Source organism: Danio rerio, chromosome 14, assembly GCF_049306965.1.
Source record: "Danio rerio strain Tuebingen ecotype United States chromosome 14, GRCz12tu, whole genome shotgun sequence".
NCBI classification, from domain to species: Eukaryota; Metazoa; Chordata; class Actinopteri; order Cypriniformes; family Danionidae; genus Danio; species Danio rerio.
The window spans coordinates 43480599-43501213 of NC_133189.1; the positions used below are offsets into that span (position 1 = coordinate 43480599).

The following is a 20615-nucleotide window of genomic DNA, read 5'->3' on the forward strand; positions in this document are numbered from 1 at the left end:
TACAGTATGTGTGCAGATATACATGGTGTTTCTACAAATTGTAAAGTGTTCATTTTGGTGATTTTGACAACATTGTCAACTTTTACGTCAAACTAAAAACTTCTAATTTTTTGTTAAAATATTTTTATGAACTTTCAAATGTATCCATTCACAAACCCCATAACCCTGACCAAGAATAGAACAAAACATAGCCGTTAATTACATCAGTCCAAATTTACAAGTATCTGGAGAAGCATAGCAATGTTCATTCATTCATTTTCTTTTCTGCTTAGTCGCTTTAGTATTGAGGGTTTGCCACAGTGGAATGAACCGCCAACTTATCAAGCATATGTTTTTACACAGCCGATGCCCTTCCAGCTGCAACCCAGTACTGGGAAACACCCATACATACACTACGGACAATTTAGCTTACCCAATTCATCTATACTGAATCCAGAAAAAACACGAACACTGGGAGAACATGCTGAATTGAACTTAAACTCTGAAAACTGAACTACACTGTTCTTTTTACCATGATCTTTTGTGTGAAGCTGCTTGATACAATCTACGTTGTAAAAGCGCTATACAAATAAAGGTGAATTGAATTGAACATGCAAAATAATAAATGACTTGAATTGCATGACTGCGTCGCCCCCACAGCAATGTTTATAAAGATAATAATAACTATTTAGTCTCCACTTTCCTTACTAAAAGGCAATTCCCTCTCTGACTCCTCCACTAACTACAAAAAAAACTTACTAATGTTTTGCTTCTTACACTTTCTTTACACACCTGAAACTTGCCTATAGCACTTACTCATTGTTGCTCTTATAGTTGTGTAAATTGCTTCCTTGTCCTCATTTGTAAGTCGCTTTGGATAAAATTGTCTGCTAAATGACTAAATGTAAATGTAAAAAACAAAACAAAACAAAAAAATATATATGCATTTATATTTGTGGGGCATTAATTAATATAGTCAACATAATTAATAAAAGGCTGCCATATCTTATAGAATTATTTACCTGATCTTCTTAAAGAGCATCTAATTTTTTCAAGGTAAAGACAAGACATAATCTCTCTGATCCATTGAATAAAGATGGGTGGAAGGGGCTCTTTCCAGAGGAGGCAAGAATCTTACTCTTTTAAGCAGGTAAACATGAGTCTTCTGGGACGATTCCAAATATTGCCACAAGTCAGTGGTTCTGGCTCTAATCTATATTGAAGCACAACAGAAAGGTTACCGAATATTGATCTCCAAAACTTTTCAAATTTAGGGCAAATCCAAAATGTATGCACGATCATGTGTGTTTGATCATGTTGCTTTAGTTCATTTTATCCCCTGACTGACCAAAAAAAAAAAAATGGACAAATTTGTAATTCATCTTCCACAAAAAGGATCTCACTGATTCCCTTCAGCAGCTAATAGTAATAACCCAAGCATACTGGATCCAGGTGAGGGAGCTCTAAGCATTTCGGATCGCAGCACTAGCAATATTGGAAACATGAAATGCAGGAAATACCAAGATAGTTAGCTGACCTATAGTTTTATTCCATTATCTCGAAGCAAAGAGTTCCTGACCCAGCCACAGTGTATTATCTGCACCAGAGTTTTTGCTGGCGAATGCTTGAGGCCGTCCAAATTAATAAGATATTTGCAGACGACTCATCCATCCTAAGTACTGTGACAAGTATTTTTTGAGCGCAAGGCAAAAGAATTGGCACACCCAAAATAAGATAAGGGACGTCACAGCTACTGACAAGAAACTTTAAAAAAATTTGCAACTAATATATATGGCCAATTTAAAGGCCAAAGGCTTATATTTTTCAGTTAAAAAGCCTTTGTTTACATTAGGCTATTATTTGTGCATAAACAAATCTAGATATAGTAATGAGCATAACATTTGTTTGAAAACAACATTCTTTTGTCATCCTTACTGCAAACTTATATGAGCGATAATATCATTAATTGTTGAGGGGGGGCTTACATATTTTTTCAGAGGAAAAGTGGGTCTACGGCAAAAGAAGGTTGGGAACCACTGCATTAAAGTACACTAGAAAACATTTGAGCTAATTTAACTTTAGATATACGAGCTCTATGTACTATTTTAAACTGAGGAAGAGAATGTCGAGCACAAATGGATAATGAGTGAACCTGACTGAGAACGCCACTCCACATATCATCTGAGAGTCCTCCTCCCAGGCTTTCTTAATGTTATTTATGGCGAAAGATGTCTGATTTATCAATAAATTATTAATAATAGAGGTGGAACCCTTAACTAATATGTTACTCTAATGGATGGTTATGAAAACTTTAAATATTTTAGTTAAATTTTTATCATGTAAAAGTACCCCAAAAATACATAATAAAAGCCTAATTAAAGCACCCTCACAGTGTGAATGGTTTGCAAAATAAGCTGCACACTGCAGTCACTAGCATCAAGCATTATTAACTAGGCAATAAAGGTGCCATTGCTCCTCTTATCTGAACTGTCAGGAAAAAACGTTGCACTTCTTTCTTTAGTCAGACTGCTTTCATCAATTCTCTCATCGGTGGGCAAAGCGACATACGCATGGCCTCGAAGTCCATGATGCAGATACAAAGGAAGAGAATCTAAGCTAAAGTTAATATCTTTAAACGCGTGCAGAAGAAAAATACCAATGATGATGGTAAGAAAGCCACTGACAGTCCCAGCAGCCCCATCAGTGGACATCCGAAGCCACTCTTTAAACAAAATGGCTGAACAGGCCATGACAGATGTGGTGAAGAAGACGTAATAAATAGGTGTGACTATCGAGGTGTTAAAGATGTCCAAGGCTTTATTTAGATAGCTGATCTGGATGCTGATGCAGACCACGAGGCATATGAGCAAAGCCCAGAAGAGTGGATCTTTGAGTACTGCCGTTCCACCAAACAGCTCTTTGATGCCGATGCCGAGGCCTTTCACGCAGGACACTGATAATGAACCAATGACAGAGCAGATGAGGATGTAGACCAGAACATTCTTCTGACCATAGCGAGGAGCGACGAAGATAATCAGGACCAGGCTGCTCACGACGATGCAGACAGCAAACGCAATAAATCCTGAGGGTCATGAGAGAAAAAAATAAATGACTAGAATGAGAAACAGAAGCGTACTGTAGTGGTAATTTGGCCGATATGATAACTCAGGCCTGTAGTCAGGGGCCTTCGGGTGGTTCGAAAGACCCACCCCTCAGTAGCTATGTTTCCATCCAAAAATACGAATAAACTTTATGCGCAAAACTTAATTATCGCATAAAAGTTGTGCGAATGAAGCATCGTTTCCATCCAACGAGTCAAAACGAACAAAATCGTCACTTCCTGATTAACTGGCGCCAAATATCAACAGTAAAAACTGCATTTGCTGCAGTAGGAGAAGCTGCATCAATCTTTTCTAAATGAATGCGCCTCAGAAGACAATCCTGACAAGCATTGAGCGCGCAGTGGCGTTTGAAGGTGTCAGACGCGGAGCACAGGCGCTCTTGATTCTGGAGGTCATTAATAATATAATAACATTAATACTGAAACGGTTAGGCGTTTTATAATGACCAAAACAACATTTCAGATGTTTTATAATGTGCTCAGCCTGACGTTTTATCCATTCACACACATTTTAAGCATCACATGATCTCTTTAAACAAAATCACATGAACTTTTTTAATGCGCATGCTGGAGTTTGTGCTGTAAAAGTGTTTCCATCGCAGTTTATGCGCATCTTTTCTTATCGAATAAAAAGTTTATCCTACCCAGTTAGGCGCATAAGTTTTTTATGCGCATTTTCAAAATTTATGCGGATCATGGCGTTTCCATCAACAATTTGCAAAATGCGCATAAAATAGGTGGATTGAAACATAGCTACTGACAAAAGTCCAGAATTCGTCCCATACATGAGCTCATTTGTCCTATATTGATTGCTTTGCCATCATAAATTGTGAAAATAACTCATCAAAAAAGATTTTAAGACCAAGAGGAATCCTCTGTTGGCTGTCGCTTCGGTGTGACCTCAGCTAATCAGTTTTGGCCAATGCACACAATTATTTTTCATGAGTTCAACATCTAGTTGTGCAAGAAAACATACAATCTAATTTGAGGGAAGTCATCTTTTGTTACTGTTTTTTTTTTTTTACATGTTTTTTTTTATTTGTTTTTTTCTTTTAAGACATACACAAAACAAAAATACAAACACAACATAAAATGCCTGACACCAAACATAACTGCATTTACTAAAACATACATATGGACAAAGCCATAAGCTATTATGTTACAAATATTACAATATGGCAGGAAGAGTTAAAAGTTTGATGCAAACAGAATACATATGAATGAATGTCTATATATTCATTATGTCATTCCCAGTTTCAAAATGTCACATAAAGCAAGGTTTATATTGTCCAGATATGGTGACCAAGTGCGAATAAATACATCAGTTCTCTCCACACTACCACCAATGTGCAACATCCACTTGGAAGATGCGACGGCAGCCACAGGACAACATCGCCAGTGCGCTTACCACACACCAGCTATTAGGGGAGTGGAGAGACAGTGATAATCGTGAAACCGAGTATTTTTTTGCTTCTCTTGATGTCTTTCTAACATATAAATGTGGGTGTACTAGTTGTTGGACCGTTATTGCAAGCTATTTGTTAGATAAGCTCCAGATTTGGCTTCAGTACTGACTAATCTAATGTATTTGCACAAATATAATATTATATAGCTACTATTAAAAATATGAATTTAAAAGATAGATTTGTGAGGGGTGTACTTATACATGCTGCACTGTAAAGGGTTACATTCAACTGAACATTACCTGGATCTTTGAGTTTCTCTGCCATTGCAGATAAAGAAGCAACTTCTTCCTCTTGTGGAGCATGGAGCACCATAACCGTAGAGCCGAAGATGCACAGCAAACAGCCAATCTTGCCATGGATATTCAGTCGTTCACTCAGGAAATATGATGAGAGCACCGCACTGACAAAAAAATGAATTAAATTAAATAATAATAAATGAAATGTTGTTTGAGATTGTACGAGGCTTATAAAAATGATTGTTAATGCATTTAACCTGCAAGCATGCATTTTATTGATCGACAGAGTTTGGCAAAATATTGTAATTAATAACAAATACAGTATTTGCTTTCTATTTAGTGAAAAATCCTGAAAAAAAACAAAACACAACAAATAATATTTTACATAGCTGGTAGCATAGATTTTTTAATTCATGGCTGGTCTTTCTTTAAAGAATGAACAGTTATTTTAAATAGTTTCCCTCTGGAGGATATGAAGGAGGTTTTAACTTCCAAAAACCAACTATTGTGATCTATTGCAATGATTTTTGAAGAATTGTGCGACACAAAAGATTCATCTTTTCTAACACAGAAATAAATTAGTGTAAAAGTAAACTGTAAAATTGATCAAATCAGAAAGAATTAAATATTTTGCAATATTATAAATCAAGATATTTACCTGACCAATACACTCAGTGCTCCCAGTGGTGTTACTAATGTGGCAGGTGCAAATGCATATGCTGCAAAATTTGCAGCCTCGCCGATTCCCACTGAAAATGAAATGCGCACACACACAAACAAAAAGTTGCTGTGGTGTCCATAATAATATATTAATGCATAGATACCAATATCACATTATTGAAATCCCCAATCACGGACACATGCAACGTCTGATTGAAAACATATTCTGTTTAAACATTATAATTAATCTCCATTAATGGTAAATAAAAACATAGAACAATTATATCATACTTGATATTAGTCCTGCCCACCACAACCATTCTTTTAGGTATGCATATCCTCCTTGACCTGAAAGTGAAACACACAAAAACAAAACAAAAATCAATGCATTTCATATATACAAGAGTATTGTATATGTAAGGGAAACATGCATTTTACCCACCTGCTCTAGTGGACCCCTTTGATGCCAGACGTAGGAGCCCCTTCTTTTTCAATATAAAACTGCCACCGATGAAGATAGTGGAGCTTACAGCAAGCGCCAGACCAATGTAAAAGTCCGAGCGGTTTGCAACATCCATCTAAATGCAGTTAGAATAAAATCCCGTAAGATATTAAAGTTATATCGATGAAATCTATCTAAAAACCTAGCGAGCTGCCTACCTAGGTAGCATTTCGACCATCATATGAAACGATAGAACGCGTCTCAGTGATGTCTATGTAGGGAACATATCACGATTTAAAACACTGACAGGATAAAAAGAAAGAAAATCATGTGACTCACTGCTGCTTTTCTCGTCGTTAGTTCTTCAAAACAATTGTGTCCATCTCCATTAAACTTTTATAACTGCAGTGAATGCTTTAATCACTAATATTTATAAGCGAGAACGGTTTTTAGTTTTTTTTTTTTTGCGAAATAAGCTTAATGGGATTTGCTTAGCTGCTGTTGTTGTTTTACGTTACGTCGCTTATTTATAATCACATTCAAAGCTGTACTATTAAAACCTTTAAAAGAAATACATGTTACTTTATTCTTAAATCAACCAACCTTGCCTTAGTTTCGTCCATCGGTGGCGTTTTAAGTCTTGTGTGAATAAACTTCCTGGAAGAAGTGAATGTGAAGCATGTTGCCAGATATTGCTGTTTAACCTCTGAGCTGTCAAATCCTCTCTGTGCATTTTACAACGCGTTTTAGGGTGGGTGGGGAATTTTCTAGTTTGTTCGTGAAACCCCTGTGCAACTTTCTTGAGTTTAAACAAAACCTAAACTATATGTAGAAGCAGTAAGCAGTCTAAGTATGCACAATAAAGGTTAATATCAAATGTTTAAATTACTTTATACCTTTTAAAATAGCTATACATTTTAAACAACAGTTAATTGATATAAAATGCAATTGTGCAACATGGATAGATATTTTAGACCATTTTACAGTTGTTTACTTTATCTTTTGTGAAACCCCTCTGCTGCTTTCTTGAGTTTAAACGTAAGCTAAACTATATGTGAAAGGAGCAAGCTGTCAAACACATACAGTGGCAGATTTGGGCATGGGCAATTGCATGGGCGGCATCTTGCTAGAGGTGGCATGAACATCATTAGCCATTGACCTTTGATTGATTTTGTGTTGTGTATCTTGACGTTGAAGTCTGATCTCAAAACTGATGTTGGGTTCTGACGTCAACACAATTTTCATATAGGCTACAACCAAAACCCAAAGTTAGTCTGATTTTGGAGTCTAACGCCAATTTTATGTCTGTGTGTCGTCCGGATCCCCAAGAACTGCATGTATATGTTTACAAAATGCATTTACTTGACTGTTATATTTTTTAATAAAAATTTGTGCGGTAATGGTTGCTTTTTTCCTCCTGTTGTCATTTTAGGATCTTGGGAGATCGATCCACGCCAGCTTACATTTATCAGAGAACTTGGAAATGGACAGTTTGGTGTGGTAAAGTATGGGAAAGGCCGTCAAGACGTGGCCATTAAAATGGTCAAAGATGTCTGAGGACGACTTTATTGAAGAGGCCAAGGTCATGATGTAAGTATAAACATTGGAGTCTGGATTGTTTCACACAAATGCTGTTAAACAGGGTGGCAAGGTGGCTCAGTGGTTAGCACTGTCACCTCACAGCAAGTTGGTCACTCGTTCGAGCCCTGGCTGGACCTGTTGGCATTTCTGTGTGGAGTTTGCATGTTCTCCCCGTGTTGGTGTGGGTTTCCTCCGCGTGCTCTGGTTTCCCCCACAGTCCAAAGATATGCGGTATATGTGAATTGAATAAGCTTAATTGGCTATAGTGTATGTGTGGGTGTGAATGCAAAAGTGTTTGAGTGTTTCCCAGTGTTGGGTTTAGGCTGAAAGGGTATCTGCTACGTAAAACGCATGCAGGATAATTTCATTCCGGTTTATTCCGCTGTAGCAACCCCTGATTAATAAAGGCACTAAGCCAAATAGAAAATGAATGAATGAATTTAAAATCAATATGGTACAAGTCATTCATTCTCTTGTCAGCTTAGTCCCTTTATAAATTCAGGGTCGCCACAGCGGAATGAACCGCCAACTTATCCAGCAAGTTTTTACACAGCGGATGCCCTTCCAGCCGCAACCCATCTCTGGGAAACATCCACACACACACTCATACACTATGGACAATTTAGCCTACCCAATTCACCTGTACTGCATGTCTTTGGACTGTGGGGGAAACCGGAAAACCCAGAGGAAACCCACGCGAAGGAAGGGAGAACATGCAAACTCCACACAGAAACGCCAACTGAGCCAAGGTTCGAACCAGCGACCTTCTTGCTGTAAGGCGACAGCACTACCTACTGCGCCACTACCTCGCCCATCATACAAGTCAAATGACATAAAATAAACGTGTGTAACATGGATAGAATGGATTATTTTTGAGGCCATTTTACAGTTAGTTAGTTTTTATGTAATGTAGGATAATGTTTATCAAATTATGCTGCCGTGTAAAACAACCTCAAACGTGTGTTTGCTGTCATAATGCAATTTTAATGGAATAAAGTGATAGAAATGTGATAAAAAGCCAGTCAAATACTGGAAACTGCTCTTATTTTATTCAGTACACAGCTAAATGAAGAAGATGAAGTGTAGTCTTTAATTAAATACCCCTCAGATTTCATTCACAGGAGAGAATGTTTTTAATAAAATATACACAGATATATTTACACTAGATTTATTCTAGATCACACTTTGTTTTACATTGTACTAAGTTAAACTTATATATTTAGTATATCAATACACAGCCAAATCAACAAAAATCAACACACAGGCATTATGCATACGCATGCGTAGTTTTTACTGTTAATGTTGCTTGTTATTATAATTGTGATATTAAAAAGTACATTTTATTTTTAGATGAAACTGAAAGAAATTTTATAAATACAGCAGAGCTTTGAGGAAAATGCAGGAAGAGGAGGGGGGGGGGTGAAATATCTAATGAGAAATCACATTTCAATCTCCTGTTTTTGCAATGTTTCAAACTTACACTAATATATGAAAACGTATGTAACTCATCGTTCACATTACTGGGTTTCTCAGGTAAAAGAAATGAACTGAGAAGGTTATTCAAGACAGCTTTCATAATGATTCTTGATTGCTTTAGGTGGACTGTATCCTTCATGTCTACAGATGCACAGTAGTTATATCTCTTGCATACTGAAAAGCAAATCCTTGATGACCCCAACAAGTTCCTGGAACGTGGGCCTCTCATCGGGTCTCTGCAAAAAAGGGCAAACTCTTTAGTTTGTCAAATCACATTTGAATTATCAGATAAGATATTAGATTAAAAAAAATGTTCAGTATACACACACAGCTATATATACCTCATGCCAACAGCTGTTCATAATGGCAAAGACATTTTCATTGGCCATTTGTGGACGATAAAGCCGGTGTCCTGCAGAAATCTTCTCCACAATCTCTGTGTTGTTCCACCGATCGTACGGCATTCTGCCCTGAGTGTAAATCTCCCACATCAAAACGCCTGTCAGAGAGATAATAAACAATAATTAGCACTGTTTTATTGACTGAAGGTAATCTATGCTGAAAATGTAGCTGTGACACACCAAATGCCCAGATGTCTGACTTGCTGCTGAACTTGCAGTAAAGGAGGACTTCAGGAGGTGACCAGCGCACTGGAAACTTTGATCCGACAGAGCTGGTGTATTCATCATCCAGAACATATCTGCAAGGACAGCAACAGTTAGTAGTAATAATAAGCTGAAGTCAAAGTTATAAGCCCTCCTGTGATTTTGTTTTGTCTTTTATTAAATATTTTCCAAATGATGTTTAACAGAGCAAGGACTTTTTCATAGAATTTCCTATAATATTTTTTCTTCTGGAGAAAGTCTTATTTGTTTTATTTTGGCTAGAATAAAAAGCAGTTTTTAATTTTTTTTAAAATCACTTTTAAGGTTAATATTATTAACCCCTGTTGGGGATTTCATTGTGTCTTGATGAATTTCTGATGAATGTATTACTCTCATTTATATGCTTATTTGAGTGATTTCAGTATTATTATCTATTATAGTATTACCCATACCTGTGGCATTATTATCAGGTATGTGTGCTTTGGTAAATAAAAAAGTAATTCTGTGTAAATGCAGTCAGAGATGAGAAGATAAATTAGAAGAGCAGCATTAATGTCACAATGAGGGTTGATTTATGGAAGCAAGGCCATAAGGACACCTGCGTTCTGTTCTGTAACTCATGATAAAGCACACCTGCACGTGTGCCCACACACTTGTACTGACATCTAAAGAATTATGAGCACTTATGAACTTCAGCTGAACTTACAGTTGACAGTTCAGTGAACAAGATGTATTGTTGAGCATTGTTTTTTGGCTGAGTCATCGCTTTTGAAGCAGGAAGGAAAGACCTTAACTGGACATGGGTAAGACCCCTAAAAGACCCTGAGACTTTATTGGTGGCGGGCACCTAAGAGAGTTAAGATCCCATTAGCGGAGGAGCTGATGGAGGTGTGTAATGTGTAAATTAGGGTGGAGTATTAAGACACAGAGATGTATTTAAACTGTATGCAAGCCTATGTTCGGCAGACACTCGAACGACCTCTCTGTTGTTACTGATGCTGTAACAATAAACTGCTTCGTCTAAAGACTTCGAAGATCTCAGACTTTGTCATTTTTTGAAAAGTTTGACTTAAAGACTAATATTTTTGCAGACCAGAATCTTTTTTCCACAACACCCCCTATTAATATTAATATTAATATTAATATTATTAAGATTCAGGGACAATTTACAGGTGGGCTAATAAATTAAAAGGTCTGTTAAACTGTATATATATATGTAAATAATTTAGCTTAAAAAGGAAATATGTTGATATTTTATAAGGTCATAATTTTCACAAGCGTCAATATGCTTTCATGTTTTAGTTTAATTTATTTTTTTGTCACATGTTGTACTTTATTGCAACAAATTTATTCCCAGTCTAAAACTCTGTCCGATTGGGTTCTGGTTTTTACAACGAGCCTCCTGAAAAGCACAGTATGGTCAACTCTGATTGACCAAACACCTAAACCATTTGTCAGAAATGCAGCACTTCTTACCTAGACTGCTAGTTTTCTTTTCCAAGGCTTTTAGAGAAAATTAAAAAAACTAAACAAAAAGAGATTCTGACAAAACCTTCTTTGTAAATCTCTTGAAACAGACGCCATCACACTTTTTTTTTTTATTTGGGTATCCCTTTACATTAAGCTAATATATAGTTTTAATCAGGTCTGGATCATGCTCTCTGTTATGCTTCAGACTGCATGATTTTAGCCCCGATTTTGACTCGGCGACAGGCTTTGAGAAATTGCTGACAAATGCCTGAAATTACAGGCAAATCGGTGCTCGTTCATATGAGTAACGATCACACAGTGTTAACCATCAAAGACGTGATCTGAGAGAATTGCAGATGAGTCGCTAACACCCTAAATGCTATATATCTGGAGCTGTGTGAAATGTGTTTTGATCTAAAGTAACATCGCCGATTACCTACAGCTAGGCGACGCGGTGTTGCAGTAGGTAGTGCTGTTGTCTCACAGCAAGAAGGTCGCTGGTTCGAGTCTCAGTTGGGTTTCCTCCGGGTGCTCCGGTTTCCTCCACAGGTCCAGAGACATGCAGTATAGGTGAATTGAATAAGCTAAATTGTCTGTAGTGTATGTGTGTGAATGAGTGTGTATGGTTGTTTCCCAATGATGGGTTGCAGCTGGAAGAGCATCTGCTGTGTAAAACATGCTGGATAAGTTGGCGGTTCATTCCGCTGTGGTGACCCCAGATTAATAAAGGGACTAAGCCGACAAGAAAATGTATGTATGACTGATTACCTACAGCCAATGAGAGAACAGCGCCCACAACTGTGGATACCTTTTACAGTCATTGGTGGATACCTGCAGGCCATCGGGAGGATGGGGGAGAAGTTAAAAGTGATTTGGACACAAGAAATGGAGGAAAAACTAGTGCAAATTTGGTCTGAGCAACCGGGCAACCTCAACCAAGTCAAAAAAAAAGTTTGAGAGAAATTGCTAATGTTAGTTCCCTTTAAAGTCATGTGAGTAAAATAAGTAGATTTTCTACCCCTCTAAAGTCTTCTTTCTCATTATGTAGTTAATATTAAAATATATAGGCTACTACGTGACCTCGTGTTTCCATGTCACTACTCGTCTGTGTTTGTTTGTGAAACGTAGTTTAGACAAAGTTGTCTGCGATTCTTCCTATAGTAAAGTCATGCAGTTTGAAACCCTTTGTCGCCGATCCATCTTGCAGTGTAAACACACCACCAACAGAACGCTGTCCCAGACAGTCATGCAGTGTGAAAACATTCGTGACACGACTACTTTGAAAACCATGCAGCCTGAACTCGGCATTAGAGAAAATAAGTGATAAGTGGTAAGTAATAGTTTTTGGGATACTACAATCTTAAAATTAATTCAAACTGGAGACTTTTATTTCAGTTTGTTATACTTTCAACTGAAACAGAATATTGAGTAGGGGGCGGAGCTTTCTTTTTCACATTATTCTCTCAAAGAAAACTAACAGTAAGAGGGGCGGGGTTAAGAATATTACTATGCAGTTGCTGTGTAAGTCAAGTTGACGTCAACACAAAGAAGATCCAGTTTTTGATTTGATTTGATTGATTACCAAAACAAAAAAAGAAAAAAATCAACCTGGAAAATCAACATGGATTATTAATACACCTTAAAATATGTGAGCTAGCAAAATAAACAGTCTACATTTTGATTTCACAAAGACCAAACTAAAGAACCATAGATGGAATGAAAAGGTTCCATCATTTTTAAAGGTTTCTTATGGAGCCTTGTGAAGTGTTTTCACACACACACACACACACACACACACACACACACACACACACACGCACACACACATTCATACACGCGCAGATTCATTACACATTAAGTAAAAGGAACATGACAAATTATATCATATGATCACATGGTCTCTTTAAATACTTTTCATCCAATTACCTTGACAATCCAAAATCAGTCACTTTAATTGTTCCATTTGAGTCCACTAAACAGTTCCTTGCAGCCTGGCAGGACAAAAACAAAAACAAAGGATTTTAGAAATGTTGATGGTAAAATGTCTCTTCCGATTGGCAGTGAATATTATACAAACCAGGTCTCTATGGATGAACTGATTGGCCTCTAAGTATTTCATGCCCTCGCTGACATCTTTGCACATCTCAAGAAGCGCAATACTCGTGGGGTTTAAGAGACCCTCCTGCAAGTAATTCAGCAGACATCCATTTGCGAGATATTCTGTGACTATGTAGATGGGTCTTTGTTTCGTGCACACACCATAGAGCTGTACCAGGTTTCCGTGACAGAGTTTCCTAGAGGTTTACCGCAAAAGAAATTATATATTACTGATAAAAACATGAATGAAAATAAGATATAATAATGTTTATAAGATGCAGTCATTTTTGCCAACAAATTAAACTCTGGGGCAGCACTGTAGATCAGTGGTTAGCACTGTCATCTCACAGCAAGAAGGTTGCTGGTTCAAATCTCGGCTGGACCAGTTGGCATTTCTGTGGGGAGTTTGCATGTTCTCCTCGTGTTCGTGTGGGTTTCCTCTGGTTGCTCCAGTTTCCCCCACAGTCCAAAGACATGAGCTGTAGGTACATTGAATAAACTAAATTGGCCGTAGTGTATGTTTGAATAGTGTATGGGTGTTTCACGGAACTGGATTGTAGCTGGAAGGGCATCTGCTGTGTAAAAGATATGCTGGAATAGTTGGTGGTTCATTTCGCGGTGACGTCCTCTAGAATAGAGATTTTGGAAAATGATTAAATGAATAAAGGATTGAAACCACTTGAGGGCGAGTAAATATCAATTAAATTGTCATTTTTGGGTAAACTATCCCTTTAACCGTCACACCAATAAATAATATATGATAAAAAAATATGATATATAGTTTGTCAAGATTAGTTATGGTTTGTACCAAAATTATTAAATATGTACTGAATCATCCAGTAAATGGACTTATTATAATCCCAGATATGTTCCAATGTAAAAGTTAAAAAAAAAAAGTCAATTGCTAAAGTTGTATTTTTTATAAAATTTACATTAAAACTTATATTTAATAAAATCTTATTACAATTTAATGTAACTGTTTCCTATTTTACATAATCTGATAAGCTTTATTGGTATTTAAATAATGTTTCTTATAAGTTTCAACACAAAAAAAACAGTCGTGCTGTTTAATTATGTCACTAATTATAATCACAATTATGATACCATTTAAAGGTTTGAGTTAAGTGTCAAATGTTCAAGAAAGCTGTATTTTTTATCCAGTAAAATGGTAATATTACAATATAATATAACTATAAATTTTAATTTTATTTTAAACATTCTTATTTGATTATTTGGTGCTGAACTAACGTTTCTTACAATTATCAACGTTAAAAACAAGACTTATTAATGTATAGCGGAATGAACCGCCAACCTATTTAGCTTTTGTTTTGCACAGCGGATGCCTTTCCAGCTGCAACCCAGCACTGGGAAACACAGATTCACATTTACACACTCACTATGGCCAATTTAGTTTATTCAATTCACCTTAATCGCATGTTTTTGGACTGTGGGGGAAACTGGAGCACTCAGAGGAAACTCACGCTAACACGGGGAGAACATGCAGGCTCCACACAGAAACTGGTCCAGCTAGGATTTGAACCAGCAATCTTCATGCTGTGAGGTGACAGTGCTAACCACTGAGCCACCATGCCACCTCGTTCAATAGCAATTGTGTGAAACAATCCAGACTCCAACGGTTATGCTTACATCATGACCTTGGCCTCTTCAATGAAGTCGTCCTCAGACATCGAGCCCTCTTTGACCATTTTAATGGCCACGTCGTGACGGCCTTGCCATTTCCCATACTTTACCACACCGAACTGTCCATTTCCAAGTTCTCTGATAAATGTAAGCTGGCGTGGATCGATCTCCCAAGATCCTGAAACGACAACAGGAGAAAAGAAACCGTTAGCATATACGATAGATGCACTTCTTGAAGAATGAACAAATCCCAGCAGCCACCAGATGTCACACAGACGTAAAATTGACATTGGACTCCAACATCAGACTATCTTTGAATTTTGCACTCGCTTTGAATGTTATCACTCGATTGAATGGCCGTTATCAGTGGTTATCAGCTGATAGATATGGGCCAGTAGACTGGTAGACTCAGAAGGCTGTTATCATCCATCCAAAAGGTTAATCAGCTATACCAATAGAGAACACTCTAGATCTAGATCTGCTTTTACATTACTGTGACGGTTGGGTTTAGGGTTGGAGTAGATATTAATAAAATACAATTAATAGGAATTTTAATAGATAATATAAATAATTCTCTTTAACTTCCGGTCACAGCCGTATGTAATCTATAGCTCATTAATCCATGTGGATGGATAATAACAGCCTTCTGAGCCTGCCAGTAGGCACAGAAGGCCCCTACTGACCCATATCTATCAGCTGATAACCACTGATAATGCCTATTCAATCAAGTGATAACATTTGACTCGGCTAAATTTTGATTGTATATGAAAACTGGGTTGACGCCAGAGCCCAATGTCATATTGAGGTCAAGATGAATTTTAGTTTGTTCACAGCACAACATTAAATCAACCAAAGATCAAAAACTAATGATGTTAGCTTTTGACATTGTATGGACGTCATATTATGACATTAAATTGGCGTTGAATTTTAGTTAGTTCATGACACAACATAAAACCAACCAAAGATAAACGTCTACCAACGTCTACCGACTTTGACGTTGTATGGATGTCATTTCATGACCTTAGAATTAAATTGGATTTTGGTTAGTTATGGCCACAGCCTAAAACCATCCAAATATCAATGCCAGATTACGTCAGTGTTAGATGTCAGCAGATAGTAGGAATTAGACAAATACTGCAAACTGACATTACATTTTTGTCACGTGACATCGCAACCGAAATAGAACTAAAGATCAACGTCATATGCATACCTGTCAACCCTCCTGTTTTTCCTGGGATTCTCCTGTATTTTACAGTTCTATCCTGCTGTCATCCCGTATAGGTATTTTCCCGTATTTTTAGTTTTTCTCTGAAGGGTGGCAATAAACATTTAAGAGCCGAGCTCCGTATACGCAACCCATACCACCGAACCACCAGGGGCCTCCCCTTGCTCTTAAATATGAGTCTGTTCTGTGCTTTCGCTTTGTTTAGGCATGAAAACACTTTGAAATAAATATAAAAACGGCGGGATTACCTTTCCTATTCATTACGGGTGCCGTCTCCTCATTTGCAACCCTCAAAACAGTCAAATTGACATGACTGTCAGCTGACCCGTTCCAAAGAGATAAATAGACGCTGTTTCCTAAAAGAGTTCTGTACTCGCGATTTGAAGTGGAGCAAAAGTCTGGGCTTTGGGTAAGTGTTTAAACAGATAAACACATGATTAATAATAATATTAATTATTATTATTAATATAATAATGGCATATCCCTTATTTTCACATTCCAATGTTGACAGGTATGCATATGATGTGCCTCCTGGGATTACTTTTGCGATGGTAGTTGATTCCTCTAGCAAATGTATACTCACCATAACCCAGACCAGCAGTGCAGGGAGCATTCTGAGCCCGATTAGACACAATGTACTTTAGTCTGCTCACCAGACCTGTAAACAGATTTGCTTCGATTAAATGTCTTATGCACTAGTATTTTTTACCCTGTGTGTGTTTTTACAAGGAAGAGTTTGAAATGACTGAACATTTGATGTCTATGGAACACAAAAATGTCATCATGCACTTGGACGCATTTAGGATTTTCATGAGAGTATATTGTGTTCTTCAATAATTTGCTTAAAACCATCATTTCTAGTCATAGAAAAGCAGTTAAAGCTTATCTTAATCAGCAAATGCTGGGTTCTCGAAAGCATGTGTCATTTACATCATAGATCCTTTAAAATATTTCCAAGAGTTTTGCATGTCTGTCTGTTAGTGTGGGAACATTAACATTACATTTTCATGGTGTTGAACAAAACAAACTGTTATTGGGTGATTTACATGCTAGTGAAAGGGCCCTATCATTCACCAGGCGGAATAAGGCGCAAGACATGACAAGAACAGTAATTATTATGTTTTGCACCACGTTGTTTATATATTAAATCCATTTGCACTACACTGCAAAAAATCTTATGCAAAAATTTTTTTGTCTTGTTTCCAGTCCAAATATCTAAAAATTCTTAAATCAAAAAGCATTTTCTAGACAAGCAAAACCTATTGTCTTGTTTTAAGAAATAATATACCAAAACTAAGTAAGGTTTTCTTTAAAACAAGCAAACCAATCTGCCGATAGGGTAAGAAAAATTATCTTATGTCAAAAGGAAAAACTAAATTATTTAGCTCACCCCATTGGCAGATTATTTTGCTTGTTTTAAAGAAAACCTCACTTTTTTTTTTTACCAAACTTCGTGATTATTGTATATTTATTAGTTTGCTGGAAATTAAAACTGAACTTCAAAATAGTTTTGAAACAAATCTGTGCGATTAACAAACGAAATTAAATATGTAGGCTAATGGATGTCTTCAGTGGAATGAGATTCCACCGTTTCCTTATCCACGAAAGTAAAGGAGTAGAGTAAACGTAAGGCCGCGTTTATTTTTTTCAAGCGAACGCTGCAGGGCGGTGTGACGCTGTTCCATATTGCGCTTGCCGGCCGGCCGGCCGACCGCTTACCTCCTTGTGGAGGGCTTCCCTGCTGCAACCCGTTTTTCCACTCAGCTCACCGTGTACGTCGGCAGGCTCGAGATGCAGAGAGGAGTCGACCACGGCGATCGGTTTCGAGTCCGGGGAAGAGCAGTTCCAGCAATCAGGTAAGACAAAAACAGAATCCCAAAAATTAAGTGAACGAGTTTCGTAACAGGGTGAGAACGCGGTGAAATCCGAAAACGTGGTAGAAAAAAAAAATCAGGGCTTTTATTTTTTTGGACGGCTTTTTGTAAACTGTTGCTCGGGTTTAGGGAAGCGAGCGGGTGGGCGGGTCGATCGGTAAAATTGGTTGGGTTCAGGGAAGGAGGAGGGCGGGTCAGCCGATTAGCCGGTCGCGCAGTCAATCATCCGGTCAGTCAGACAGCGGCCTCTGGCGGGTTCACGCGAGAACAGCGCGGGCGCGAACCGCACTCGCGAGAGGCGTCTGAGATGTGAAAAAGCGCACAACAGCGGCCTCTCGCGGATTTGTAAAAACAAAAACTGCAGCCGTACGTACCCGCCGGAACGTATTCCGCGGTCTCCAGAAACGCCCGCGGGACTACGTTTTCACAATGAGCCCGGGTTGCTTTTTAAATGTTTTCTCGCTTGTGAAGTGTTCAGTTTTTCCACTTACAAAGTCCACCATGTAAATAGCAAATGCACTATGGTGCGACGCAACTGACTCTGATTGGTTTAATGCACGTTATGCTCAAAACACATCTATAACTCATTAAGAGAATAAGCACAACCCTGTTTGACCATGTGCCAGGGCGCAAAGTGTATTTTTCCATCCTTAAAATAGCAAAAGGGATTCAGACATGCCCTTATTGCTTTTGTGCCATGCGCTTTAGACTTTGCGCCTAGATCGTTAAAATAATGTCTAAAGAGTTTCTGGGCTGAAAGTGTCAAGACCTTTAACTGTGAGTCTAAAAGTATGGCCATAGGTTATTCTAGGCAAAAATACAACCAACCAGCATGCATCAGAATAAACAATATGACACTAACAAAATAATATGAGATGTAATTATTTTATATTTCAAAAATGTCTAGTGTATTTTAAAAATACGACATTAAAAACTTTTTATGAACTTTTACTTTTTATAGAAGTAGAATTCCAAAAAGCTAAATAATAATAATAATAATAATAATAATAATAATAATAATAATAATAATAATAAAGCAGAACAGTTGAATGCAGCACAAGGAAAACACAAATAATTAAGTTATTTGTCACTATAGTTTATTGTATTTTTCTTAAAACTGAAAAAACCCTGCATTGTTAACAATCGATGATGGGAAACTGTTTTGCTGTTTACTGGCACAGAATGAACTACTCATCTACTGTTTTCTTCAGAAAACACACACAAGGGAAAACTCATTAGCATTTAGCATTCGGATGTGCTATGATTTGTTATTCATGCAGCTTCTTGATAACAGCATGCGTGTCGCAGTGGTCACACGGTGATTGATTGCGAAGTCATTTGCATATTTGGTACCCACCAAACGTCAAGATTTTATCTAGTCAAAATCTGACACAGTGACTGTAGCTAACAATAAAAATCATGCAGTCTGAACGGGGCTTTATGGACTGTCATTGTCAAGGCCTTACCTGCCTTGCCTATTGAAAAATGGCCCCTCTGAGTGATGCTACCCAAGACTGAGGTGATATTTACCTGCAGCATTGTGCTGATGGTAATTAATAAGCTCTGGGATATTGGTAAAGTTGTGCTTCTCCGCTAGATAGAACTGGCCGTCTGCAGTGAGCAGTATGTTGTAGTGTCTGCAGCTGCCAGAAGTCTCCCTGCAAGACCAGAAATGAAGTTCACACTTTACAGTAAGCTTATTAAATATATTTACTAACATGAACTATTAATGAACAACACCTGTAAAGCATATAAATTATAGTTAAACTCTTACTTATGCATTATTATAATCCATATTAAAGCTAATTAACATTAGTTAATGCACCGTGAGCTAACAGTGATCAACTTTATCTCCCATTAACTGACTTAACAAAGATGAATAAATACTGTTTGTGCATTATAAATGTATGGTCTTATTGTAAATTCATACCCACATGATCAACTCAGGTCACCGTTCATCTTACAAAGGGCAATTGAGAGAGCGACAATAACAATCTCGTGACAATTTACACAGCGTGACTTTTCCTACTTTGCATGGAGGGATTGATATCGCTGTTCCGGCTGGGTCAGTTTTCCACTTTCATTTCGATAAGTTAACAGTGAAACAAATGTGTAACTTGATCAAACTCACCCTCCAGCCTTGGTGAACACAGAAACAGTGTATTTTCCAGTGAATTTGCCAGAGTCTCTCACCAAGAAACCGCCATCTTTGTTCTATGTTAATTTTAGAAAAAAAAAGTTGCATAGTAAACAAACATATATGGTGAATTCAAGTTGGTTTCACACAATGGTTTAATAGGGTATATGCAGAAGTATACAGAAGGACTTTACATTTTTCAGTAACCTGGGTCAGATGTTTCCGGTGAACTGTATGCTGTTACAAAATTTGCGAGTTTAAGGTCTGTTTACTTTAAAAATCAACCATCTTCACTGCCTGATTGGTATACGATATAAAGTCGGTCTCAGATTGAGCAGGAAGCACTGCATTAAATTACATTTTCCCACGCCATGTCTTTAAAATATGAAAATGTATTTTACCTCAGTATATTTTAACAGACTTTCTGTGCTCGCCTGCTAATGCTGACCTGATCCTGATGGGCATGTGCGTGTAAACAGCTTTTCATCTCGTTTTAAGCTTGAATGCTGATGTCTATTTAACTAATTATACACTCAACGGCCACTTTATTAGGTACACATTTACCGGGTTGGACCCCTTTTTTGCCTTCAGAACTGCCTTAATAC

At 37.5% G+C, this 20615-nt stretch overlaps 2 protein-coding genes and 1 long non-coding RNA gene across 7 annotated transcripts in view; 1 reads left to right on the forward strand and 2 right to left on the reverse strand.

Annotated features, from left to right (window-relative positions):
• Nucleotides 1-878: 878 nt before the first annotated feature.
• Nucleotides 879-6578, reverse strand: zgc:101583. 4 transcript variants are annotated; one of them, XM_073921383.1, is made up of 7 exons: nucleotides 6508-6578; nucleotides 6123-6175; nucleotides 5905-6040; nucleotides 5754-5810; nucleotides 5461-5551; nucleotides 4806-4966; nucleotides 879-3061 (listed from the first exon to the last, which is right to left on the reverse strand). In XM_073921383.1, exons 3-7 carry the CDS (start codon nucleotides 6038-6040, stop codon nucleotides 2430-2432), a joined length of 1077 nt encoding a protein of 358 aa, XP_073777484.1. In that variant the 5' UTR covers nucleotides 6123-6175; nucleotides 6508-6578; the 3' UTR covers nucleotides 879-2429.
• Nucleotides 6224-10597, forward strand: LOC141377570 (uncharacterized). The gene is made up of 3 exons (XR_012389926.1): nucleotides 6224-6655; nucleotides 7337-7494; nucleotides 9510-10597. It is a non-coding gene; the product is annotated as an uncharacterized lncRNA (long non-coding RNA).
• Nucleotides 8449-20615, reverse strand: part of btk (Bruton agammaglobulinemia tyrosine kinase) — a 38191-nt gene continuing 26024 nt past the window's right edge. For both annotated transcript variants that reach the window (XM_691995.10, XM_068218779.2), the window contains 9 exons: nucleotides 20005-20087; nucleotides 19404-19531; nucleotides 16583-16657; nucleotides 14781-14952; nucleotides 13114-13330; nucleotides 12963-13027; nucleotides 9543-9661; nucleotides 9303-9460; nucleotides 8449-9197 (listed from right to left, as the gene is read on the reverse strand). In XM_691995.10, the coding sequence (XP_697087.6) occupies nucleotides 9120-9197; nucleotides 9303-9460; nucleotides 9543-9661; nucleotides 12963-13027; nucleotides 13114-13330; nucleotides 14781-14952; nucleotides 16583-16657; nucleotides 19404-19531; nucleotides 20005-20087 (1095 nt within the window). In that variant the 3' untranslated portion in view covers nucleotides 8449-9119. The remainder of the gene's footprint in view (nucleotides 9198-9302; nucleotides 9461-9542; nucleotides 9662-12962; nucleotides 13028-13113; nucleotides 13331-14780; nucleotides 14953-16582; nucleotides 16658-19403; nucleotides 19532-20004; nucleotides 20088-20615) is intronic.